Source organism: Tachysurus vachellii, chromosome 26 (genome assembly GCF_030014155.1).
Source record: "Tachysurus vachellii isolate PV-2020 chromosome 26, HZAU_Pvac_v1, whole genome shotgun sequence".
In the NCBI taxonomy this organism is placed as follows: Eukaryota; Metazoa; Chordata; class Actinopteri; order Siluriformes; family Bagridae; genus Tachysurus; species Tachysurus vachellii.
In genome coordinates, this window is record NC_083485.1 from 550,001 (window position 1) to 562,500 (window position 12,500).

At 40.6% G+C, this 12,500-nt stretch overlaps 2 protein-coding genes across 2 annotated transcripts in view; both read left to right on the forward strand.

Annotated features, from left to right (window-relative positions):
* The window catches only part of LOC132841363 (uncharacterized), a 266,572-nt gene that overhangs the window by 149,105 nt on the left and 104,967 nt on the right, over positions 1–12,500 (forward strand). The window lies entirely within an intron of this gene.
* The window catches only part of ar (androgen receptor), a 107,526-nt gene that overhangs the window by 11,550 nt on the left and 83,476 nt on the right, over positions 1–12,500 (forward strand). Inside the window, exon 2 of the mRNA XM_060863767.1 lies at positions 9,792–9,940. Coding sequence (XP_060719750.1) covers positions 9,792–9,940 — 149 coding nt within the window. The remainder of the gene's footprint in view (positions 1–9,791; positions 9,941–12,500) is intronic.

A 12,500-nucleotide genomic window follows, 5' to 3' on the forward strand; every position in this document is an offset into this window, starting at 1 on the left:
ACAGAGAGATGAGGGTTATGCTAATCGCTAATCCGTTAGCATCTTCCTCCAGTGCTGGTTTCATGCATCAGTAAAAAACAAGTCAGTAACTGTTTCTTTTGTCACTTGTGTTGATGGAGGTTCGAACCTGACACTTAAACATGAAGGAGTTAAAGCTGCTTTGTTATCGTGGACGTTAGCAACGTTAACATCATGTGGCTAAAGGAATTTGGAGTGAATCAGAGTTAATAATTTATGATTTAAAACAACAATAATATTCTTTAAAGTGCTTCTCCTAAATGATTTAGCATGGACATTAGCACCGCTAGCGTTTTTGGGTGAAGTACTTCATTCTGAACTTGAGGAATGAAGCTTCAGCTCATTAAGATCTCCAGCAGGTTTACAAGATAGTCAGTGAAAGAGCTACATTCTCTGCATTATCACCGTGCTACTGTACGTTCTCATGCTACGTTCTCATGCTACGTTCTCCTGCTCAGGTCCTGTTCCACATTCTCCTACTGCGTTCTTCTGCTACGTTCTCCTGCTCAGGTCCTCTTCCATGTTCTCCTGCTGTGTTTTCCGTATCAGGTCTTGTTCCACATTCTCCTTTTACATTGTCCTGCTCCGTTCTCCAGCTGCGTTCTCCTCAGGTTCAGGTTCTCTTCCATGTTCTCCTGCACCTGACCGGCAGGAAGGTCAGGGTTTTACTCGTCTGTGTTTTGCTTTCAGCAGGAAGGGTAAAGCAAGTAATCAAATGTGCTCAGAGGGGAGGAGTGAGAAATGGACAGAATATTAAAGAAAAAGCCACTAAAACCCTGATGGTTAAGATTCTAATGGAGAAGTTTAGCACTGATGTGTTTTTAATAAAAAGCTGAAATGAAAGGAAAATGAAAATGCCACAAGCGGACGCTCCAAACCCAAAGGTCAGAGTCAGCACATTAACTGACAAAATCAAGAGCATCATTAAACATGTGGTCATTCAGGACACACAGCACAATACATCAGGAAGAAAAAAGAAATAATAATAATAATCATCATCATCAAGTGAGAGTTTAAGAGGCTTTTAAACAGAGTGGAACAGAAACACTGCTGATGGAGAAAAAGTCAAATCACTTTCACTGAGGAAGAAAGTTTACTGGGTTCTTCTTGTTCTCAACACCATAACATCTGAGTCACAGCTTCAGCTCTGACTGACACCATCACTTCACATGCTGACCCTTCATCACAATCTTCATCATCCTCACAATCATCACAACCCCCGTCATCACCATCATCATCATCACCACCATCATTACCATCATCACCATTATTATCATCACCATCATTATCACCAACATAACCCCCATCATCACCATCACCACCATCATCATCATCATCACCACCATCATCATCATCACCAACATAACCCCCATCATCACCATCATCATCACCATCACCATTATTATCATCACCATCATTATCACCAACATAACCCCCATCATCACCATCATCATCACCATCATTATCACCAACATAACCCCCATCATCACCATCACCATCATCATCATCACCACCATCATCATCATCACCAACATAACCCCCATCATCACCATCATCATCACCACCACCATCATCATCACCACCATCATTACCATCATCACCATCACCACCATCACCTCCACCATCATCATCACCACCATCATCATCATTTCAGGTGAACGTGTGAATATAAATAAAAGAGCAGGATGTTGTTGAGTCTCCTGTTATTGATAAACACTAACTCTGCCTTTGACTCCACCCACTAGTCTTATCCTTACAGTTTTAACACAGTGATCATAATACAGTCGTACTTCCCTGTGTGTGTGTGTGTGTGTGTGTGTGTGTGTGTGTGTGTGGTTCATTAACAATAACAGACAAATTCATAGTTAACAATAAACTAACACAAACACACACCTTCCAGCATAATGTTTCTCTAAGACACTCTATCCCTGTCTGGCCAACTTATGATTGCATGTTTGTGTGTGTGTGTGTGTGTGTGTGTGTGTGTGTGTGTGTGTGTCTATAGTAAACAATTATGTTTCCACATTTATTTATTTATTTATTTACAGCCTGAATGGAGAATTGAACTTGATACCGCAGAGCCATTTTACAGAGTCACAGTTTAAACACACACACACACACACACACACACGCATTCAAACACACATGCACTCAGTGATGTGAGTAACTTTATAAAGGGACAGAGCGTTCTCATAGCAGTCATTAAAGAAACACACACACACACACACACACACATGTTATTTTGGGTGCTAACCTTTATCAGCTGTCATCACCATCAGTAACAGAATACTGTTGTAATATTTGCTACATGTAACACACTTTGCCATGACATCATCACTCTGCACCAAATGAAGAAATCACCACAACGTCCACGTGACATCACACTGACATCACACTGACATCACACTGACATCACACGTCACACTGAGTCTCAGAGCTATGGGAATGTGTCGATGTCTGCTGAAGCTTCTCCTCTGAATGGAGATGAAAGAGGTTGTTTTTGTGTGAGGTGAAGTGAGAGCTGTGGGCTGAGTGCAGATGAAGTGTTGGCTGATGGACTGAACATGTGTTCAGTGGACTTGGCAGTGGATCCGGTATCTAATTGGACGTTTGGTCTTTAATTAACACGGCGCAGGCGTGAGGTGATTAGTGAATAAAGAGCTGTGAGAGAGGAGGAAAGGCTCGGCTCACCCCACACCTCCTCCCACACCTCCCACACACCTACTCGTTCCAGCAGAGACTAGGGATGGGTATCGTTAAGGTTTTAACAGTATTACTACTCTTACCGATACTGCTGAACGGTCCAGTACTTTATAAAACAATTATTTATAGTGAAAGAAACAGCCATGTTTGAACAAATAACTATTATACAAAAAACAAATGAATGTAAAACAAATTAAATAAACTATATTATTCTGTAGGGGGGTCACGGTGGCTTAGTGGTTAGCACGTTCGCCTCACACCTCCAGGGTCGGGGTTCGATTCCCACCTCCACCTTGTGTGTGTGGAGTTTGCATGTTCTCCCCGTGCCTCGGGGGTTTCCTCCGGGTACTCCGGTTTCCTCCCCCGGTCCAAAGACATGCATGGTAGGTTGATTGGCATCTCTGGAAAATTGTCCGTAGTGTGTGATTGTGTGAGTGAATGAGAGTGTGTGTGTGTGTGCCCTGTGATGGGTTGGCACTCCATCCAGGGTGTATCCTGCCTTGATGCCCGATGACGCCTGAGATAGGCACAGGCTCCCCGTGACCCGAGGTAGTTCAGATAAGTGGTAGAAGATGAATGAGTGAATATTTTTCTGTAAAAGAACATACAGTGGTACAAAGCAACATGGGTGGGGCATGAAGGTGGGCTGCAAAAGGACTCTTTAGCCATTCTTCTGAAGAAAGATTAACATATTTGCCTTTTCTGGCTTAATGTGTTCCCTGCAGTTAAAAACACCCTTTCACTTTGGGTGGAGGAGGCTTGAGCACAGAGGTAGGCTGTTGCAACATTTGTGAGGAGGGGCAGAACAGCTCTCTTCTCCCACCACCACAACACAGGATCTTCAGCCATAGGAATGGGAGGCAGGCTTTTGTAGACCTCAACCTCTTGGCCAACTCGTTCGCTAAGGGTGAGGGCCGAGGTATCCTGTTGGATGGTCAACCTCAATTTCCTGTCCTCCTCTGAGAACAGCTCCTCCAAGGCACTCCTTTTTTTTCTGCAATGGAGGTATTGTCTCCTCCATTTCCTCACCTTCTCCTTCAGATGACTCATCCTTTTGCTGGTGCTCTGTATCTGTCTGTTCCAGCTCTGTTGTTGGTCCTGTCACACTGTCAATAGCTTAGGTTCTATAGCTTAGCTTAGCTTAGCTTAGCAATAGCTTAGGTTCTAACCCTAGGTTCTCCCACACCTTCTCTTTGATTGATGCCACAAACATGGTATCCTCATCCTTCAGAGTAAAATGTTCTTCCAGTTTTTGAAGGATGGGTAAGATCTGACCACAGGCGGCATTCTTTTCACATGACACACACAATGTGGATGTATAAAGGATTCTCATGATGATGAACTCCTCAGCCTTATGGAAGTCTTGTCCAGGTTGTCCTTGGACAATGCTTTTCACGGTCGTGGGTCCAAGGCTGCTGCTTGGATTGCTGGAAACTGCTCCATAAATCTCTCTATCATTAGATATAGAGAGTTCCACCTGGTCTTGACATCCAGGATGAGTGAGTATTGTGGAAGGCCTGCAACAACAACAAAAAACAACACACATTTATTTAGCACACACTTGAATATTGAGTTATATTGTTTAGAGGTGTGAATTTCAAAATAACACTTTTATAATAATAGATTCAACTTACCAAGGAGCTGCTGCTTTTCTGTCAACACTGTTTTAGACATGGAGGATCTCTTGAACCACACGACCACTGCTCTGATTCGGGCTGCCCATTTATCAATGGATGCAATTTTGTAAATTTTCTGTGCAGCCAGATTCAATGTATGTGCAAAACATCCTATTTTTAGGATCTGTAGCTTCTTGATAGCAATATCCATGTATCCAACAGTCACAGCTACAATCTTGCTCGGATCTATCTCAAACTCTTCCAGGATGTGGAGGACCTTCCTGGTGTGGATGTTCCTGGTGTGTAGGACCTTCTGTTTTACACTGCCCTGGTGTGTGTAGTGCACTGTAACTGTGAGATAGTGATCTTGCTGGAGGCTGGTCCACCCATCTGATGTGATGGCCAGCTTTGGCACATCTTTCAGCTCACTGATCACATTGGCCTTTTCAACACCATACCAGGAAGGAATTAATGTGTCGCTGAGATAACTTCTGGAAGGAGGGGGATATTTAGGGTTGAGTGCCCTGCACATTTCCCTACAGTAAAAACAATTATAATTTGTTATTTTATCATTATTAAATTGTGTTGTTGTTTATTGTATTGTGGCATGATGGAGCTGAAATACAACCCTTTTTATAATGCATCTATATCCTAAAAATTAATATAACTATATACTGTGTAAGGGGGCACGGTGGCTTAGTGGTTAGCACGTTCACCTCACACCTCCAGGGTTGGGGGTTCGATTCCCGCCTCCACCTTGTGTGTGTGTGTGGAGTTTGCATGTTCTCCCCGTGCCTCGGGGGTTTCCTCTGGGTACTCCGGTTTCCTCCCCCGGTCCAAAGACATGCATGGTAGGTTGATTGGCATCTCTGGAAAATTGTCTGTAGTGTGTGATTGTGTGAGTGAATGAGAGTGTGTGTGTGTGTGCCCTGTGATGGGTTGGCACTCCGTCCAGGGTGTATCCTGCCTTGATGCCCGATGATGCCTGAGATAGGCACAGGCTCCCCGTGACCCGAGGTAGTTCAGATAAGTGGTAGAAGATGAATGAATGAATGAATGAATGAATGAATGAATGAATGAATACTGTACACTGTGTAATGTATATTGACAGACTGTTACCTAAAACCGTTGGACTCCACTGTTGCAAAGGGGTGTAGGCCTTTCACTATGAACTTGGTCAGGGCTAAGTGGCAGTCGTTCACCCTCTCCTCAGGCATCCTCCCATATATAATAAAAAGGTTGCAAAATGTGGCCATTGGCCAATGTTAACATTTGATCATGAACCTATGTTTACATGATTAAGTTAATTATGTGTCTGCATTTCATCATTACAAATTAATTTCTGGATATAATTTCTAAATATTATACATTTGTTAATGCACCAGCGTGAAAACTGCAGAAAAATCACTCTAAATAGGTTATTTATATGTAGGCTATTTATATGTAGGTTGTTTATATGTAGGTTATTTATATGTAGGTTATTTATATGTAGATTATTTATATGTAGGTTATTTATATGTAGGTTATTTATATGTAGGTTATTTATATGTAGGTTATTTATATGTAGGTTATTTATATGTAGGTTATTTATATGTAGGTTATTTATATGTAGGTTATTTATATGTAGGTTATTTATATGTAGGTTATTTATATGTAGGTTATTTATATGTAGGCTATTTATATGTAGGCTATTTATATGTAGGCTATTTATATGTAGGTTATTTATATGTAGGCTATTTATATGTAGGCTATTTATATGTAGGCTATTTATATATAGGCTATTTATATGTAGGTTATTTATATATAGGCTATTTATATGTAGGTTATTTATATATAGGCTATTTATATGTAGGTTATTTATATGTAGGCTATTTATATGTAGGCTATTTATATGTAGGTTATTTATATGTAGGCTATTTATATGTAGGCTATTTATATGTAGGCTATTTATATGTAGGCTATTTATATATAGGCTATTTATATGTAGGTTATTTATATATAGGCTATTTATATGTAGGTTATTTATATATAGGCTATTTATATGTAGGTTATTTATATGTAGGCTATTTATATGTAGGCTATTTATATGTAGGCTATTTATATGTAGGTTATTTATATGTAGGTTATTTATATGTAGGTTATTTATATGTAGGCTATTTATATGTAGGTTATTTATATGTAGGTTATTTTGTAAACTAACTTGTGCTGTGCATTTAGCTAAATAAATGTTGACATACTGATTTTTCTTTATTTGGGATTTTAAAAACAAGTAGAAAATATGTTGAATGCATAACGTCATTTCTCCCAAAAGAAATCAACAGTATTTTAACGTAAGGTAACAAACCAATGAGGGAGATTGTAGATTTATTTTAAATGACGTGAACAACGTTGATTCAACATGATTTTAACGTACGTACCTGACGTAGATGGGGCGACCACCAGAGACGAGCTAGCTAGGCAGTCGAAAACTTTGACAGATTGCTTGTGTTTGCGCCTTTTATACTTTAGTGAAGTATAACCAACACTTTTCAACGTTTTGCTCTATCAGCCATCGTCACTCTTTGTATTAAGCGGGAGTTTTCGTGCTGTTAAGTGTGTGCGCCGCGCTCGTTGTGTGTGTGTGTGTGTGTGTGTGTGTGTGTGTGTGTGTGTGTGTGACAGACAACCTCCGCGGCGCGCATGAGAGATCTCACAGATCTCACAGACAAACGTCTTAATATTATCGCAAATTAGAAATGTTTGGCAGGAATACATAGTACATTTATTTTTATTTTTTTCTCCAGCACCGAAAGCAGAACCGATAGCGTCAGATCTTACTGATACTACGGCCTTTCATAATTTAACACCAGGTTTCGGTACCCATCCCTAGCAGAGACACACACATTCCTTTACCATCTGCTCCAACATCTGTTCAGAACCAGGCCAGGATTTTCCACAGCCACAGAGGATGAGGATGAGGATGAGGCGTTAATGTTCATGTGCACTACACAGTGAACAGCGTGTGTGGATTTAGACCCGCCCTCAGTTGGCTGATGATGTCAGATTAAACTCTAAATAAGTTATTGTTTCATTAGTGGGAAGTGTTTTTGTGTTCACACACACACACACACACACACACACACAGGGACTTGGTACAGTTTATCCTTGTAGACTTTTAAAAGGTTAGATGTTTAATCTGAGCCTCAGCGGTCGGGGACGGGGATATCCCAACTGATCACGGTCCTTCACTAATCCCAGCTGACCTATTTGTGCTTCCCTCGGCTCATTAGACCTTTGTTTTTATAACCTACAAAACTCAACACACACACACACACACACCACACACACACACACATACTCACACACACACACACACACACACACACCACACTCGATATTTTGGATGGCTGTTTGGAATGAAGCTTCTTGGTGATTAATTGTGTGTGTGTGTGTGTGTGTGTGTGTGTGTGATTAGCTAATAAGGAGCATTTGATCATGAATTTTTTTCATATGAACATCACAACACAGTAACTCTGACTTTAACAATGTGGTGTTGGTGATTTACTAGTCTATTTGTCTACACACACACACACACACACACACACACACACACACACTCTCTCTCTCTCTCTCTCACATACCTATAATCTATAAATTATTCCTTATCTCTGTATTTAAAATGCTATAAATTTAAAATTACACTTGACCAAGTCGAGTAGAAATGATAATAGAAAAGAAACAGCCGAAGTCGAATCACAGACGAACCGAATCTGTTACCCACGATGCCGTTCCAGATCACCATCACTGCCATGGTGACACTCCCGATATGAGACATGAATTCTACAGTATAAAGGGGACATATAAATATTAATAATATAAATCTGACATGTTTATACAGAAGTCAGATTATTCCTCAATGTTTTTACTTACATTAAAAAATAACAACTAAAAAAATTAATAAACAGTGAACAATTCTGAAAAAAGTAATGAGTAAAAACTAAAAAGAGTAAAAAAAGAAAAGAGTAAAAAAGAAAAGAGTAAAAAAGAAATGAGTAAAATAGAAAAGAGTAAAAAAAGAAAAGAGTAAAATAGAAAAGAGTAAAAAAAGAAATGAGTAAAATAGAAAAGAGTAAAAAAGAAAAGAGTAAAATAGAAAAGAGTAAAATAGAAAAGAGTAAAAAAGAAAAGAGTAAAAAAGAAATGAGTAAAATAGAAAAGAGTAAATCAAAACAAACAGAAAAGACAAAATGGACATGAACAAAATAAAACACAAGAACCACGGAATGGTTTAACAAAATAAAGATTCAGGAGAAAGCAGATATTTAGCCATCAGACGTGTTCAGGTGGAGCTGCAGCACAGACCTTCTGAACCAGACCAGACTTTCCTCAGGACATGTGGATGTGATGTCCACACTGAGGAATCTGAGCTGCTGGAGAAACACCAGGGGACTAAAAGAGGAGCCTAAGTTAAAGTGGAGAGTGAAAGTGCTGCTCGTCTCGCTGGCGACAGAAAAACCACTCGCCGAGCTGGAAGAACCGATCCGACGGATTCCAGGAACAAATAGCTCGATCCGGAGAACCACAAAATCCTCTGACACCATGACAAGAGGCGGAGCTTATACTCTGTACACACACTGCAGATATAAAGTACACAAACACCAAGCAACACTACAGCAACGACACACAGGGCATCTATCAGAATTATTATATTACTGTAGATCAGCACCATGCTCAGGTAAACATACACACACACACACACACTCACATACACACATACACACACACACACACTCACATACACACACACTCACATACACACACACAAACACACACATACACACACACTCACATACACACATACACACACACACACACTCACATACACACACACTCACATACACACACACAAACACACACATACACACACACTCACATACACACACACACACTCACATACACACACACTCACATACACACACACAAACACACACATACACACACACTCACATACACACACACACACACTCACATACACACACACTCACATACACACACACACACATACACACACACACACACACGTACACTCACAAATGCACACACACACTCACACTGGGCATAACAAGCTAATTAGTCAGACAGGGTGTGTGTTAATCTGTCCTGCCTCACTGTCTCACACTCATCCTCACGTGTCCTGCCTCACTGTCTCACACTCATCTTCACGTGTCCTGCCTCACTGTCTCACACTCATCTTCACGTGTCCTGCCTCACTGTCTCACACTCATCTTCACGTGTCAAAGTTCTAAACCACCACCATGTTTTATACCATGCTTTTGTTTCCTGTTGGTACAGAAACACTAAAATAACGAACGGCTACTTTAACTTCATTTCTGTATTTTCCTGCATACAGACTGATGGTGTACGTAGCCAAGGCTTGCTCTAACGTGTGTGTGTGTGTGTGTGTGTGTGTTTCAGGTTAGACAGTGGGAGGGAGGTGTTCCCCATGGAGTTTTTCTTCCCCCCACAACGCACCTGTCTGATCTGCTCTGACGAGGCATCCGGCTGCCATTACGGAGCTCTGACCTGCGGCAGCTGCAAAGTGTTTTTCAAAAGAGCGGCAGAAGGTAAACACACACACACGTACAAGCACACATTTTCACACACACACACAAACACACACACATGTACAAACACACATTCACACACAATTACTCCCACACACGCCTACAATTACATACAAACAAATATAATTACACATATACGGCCACAATTACACACCCATGTGTGGACAAACACTGATACACACGCACACATACAGACACACACACACCCACACACACTATCCATTAGTTTAGTAGCTTTATCAGGGTCGGTGTGGCTGTAGGTCTTCATTGGAGCTCCATCTGAAGGACACCTGATTCCACTCATTTAATCAGTTGCTTTCATTCTTCAGATGGTTGATGAGGATCAGGTGAAATGATGGAACTGCTGCTTCTAGTGAAGGATAAACAGAAAAGATGTTGAGAGAACAAGACGTTTTAAAATAAATTTAACCTCACAACACTAACCTCAAGCTCATCCACAGTGTCCCTAATAGTGACCTCAGTAACTTTAACCCTCATCTTCACTAAGGTTTTCCTCAGATTCACTCACTTCAGCATCACTAACCTCTTTATCTTCATTAGTATTAAACTACGTAACCAGAGCCTTAAGCTTAATGACTCTAGCTTCAAACAAATTCTTAGTAACCTCATCCTCAGAAACCTTAACTGTGTCCTCATTAACCTCATCCACAGAAACCCTAACTGTGTCCTCATCCTCAGAAACCTTAACTGTGTCCTCATTAACCTCATCCACAGAAACCCTAACTGTGTCCTCATCCACAGAAACCCTAACTGTGTCCTCATTAACCTCATCCACAGAAACCCTAACTGCGTCCTCATTAACCTCATCCACAGAAACCCTGACCTCATTAACCTCATCCACAGAAACCCTAACTGTGTCCTCATCCACAGAAACCCTAACTGTGTCCTCAGTAACCTCATCCACAGAAACCCTAACTGTGTCCTCATTAACCTCATCCACAGAAACCCTGTCCTCATTAACCTCATCCACAGAAACCCTGTCCTCATTAACCTCATCCACAGAAACCCTAACTGTGTCCTCATTAACCTCAACCTCAGAAACCCTAACTGTGTCCTCATTAACCTCAACCTCAGAAACCCTAACTGTGTCCTCATTAACCTCAACCTCAGAAACCCTAACTGTGTCCTCATTAACCTCATCCACAGAAACCCTAACTGTGTCCTCATTAACCTCAACCTCAGAAACCCTAACTGTGTCCTCATTAACCTCATCCTCAGAAACCCTGACCTCAGTGACCTCATCCACAGAAACCCTGACCTCAATGACCTCACCCTCAGCTCCAGAGCTCTTACTCTCAGCCTCATCTGTCTGTAGAAATCATTTAACTCTGAAATGATTTTAAAATGCATCTGGTTTCTACTAAAACGTCTGTTCTTCATGTTCTTGGTGGATTTTGGCCAGTATGTCATGACAAGGTCACACTTGTTTTGGGCTTGTTTAGTGAACTCAGCAGAACCGAGGCAGTTTCTCCGAATGTAAAGTCGTACGCCTGATTTAAAGATTGAGAAATGGCTCCTGCGACAGCTCTGTGTGCCTGAAACAGCTGGCAGGTGGCGAAGTGAGAACCAGGCGGCGGTAATTAAAATGAAATGAACACTGAGGACTTCGCTGAGTGTCTATTGACACGTCTGTATCTGAAATGAACTTCTTGCCTGCGAGTACGAGACCTGTCTCACTCACTCACTGTCTCACTCTCACTCAGCTTGTGCTCCTCTCACAGATAAGTGACAGCTGATGATGTCATTGTCATGACCAACCAATCAGAAACTCCCATTTCTTTTTATTATTATACGTTAGGTTTCGATTCATTCCATTTTTTTTTTTTAAATAGAATTCATTTAACTACGGTGGCTGAGAAGTGCAAAACAAATTAACAAATCTGAAAACACAAGGACAAGTCAGACAACCCAGAAACTGTAGTGTATCGTTTTTGAATGGAAACTTACCGATCGTTGGACAAGACACCTGTCACTCAAGATATACAGGTACGGAATCTTATGTGTAATGTGTAAAGTTCTCCGTTTAAATATAAGAACATAACAGAATTAATCCACAGTAATCCATTCCATCCATCCATTCCAACTTTTCCCTGTGGCAGACTGTTGAACTTCATGTATACTTTGAGTGACAGGTGTCTTGTCCAATCACAAACTATACCAACCGCTTCCAGGTTGTCTGAAATGTCGTTGTGTTTTCTGATTTGTTTATTTGTTTTTGGATTTGTTTATTTGTTTTTGGATTTGTTTATTTGTTTTTGGATTTGTTTATTTGTTTTCGGATTTGTTAATTTGTTTTTGGATTTGTTTATTTGTTTTTGGATTTGTTTATTTGTTTTTGGATTTGTTTATTTGTTTTTGGATTTGTTCATTTGTTTTTGGATTTGTTTATTTGTTTTGCACCTCCCGTCCACCATATTTAACCTTTAAACTGTTATGTGCTTTCAACTAATTTTATTTCTGTCTTTCGTGCTTAGCTTCCCTTAGTAATTTGTGTAGTGATGTGTGTGTGTGTGTGTGGTTATATAAGTGTAAAGTGGTG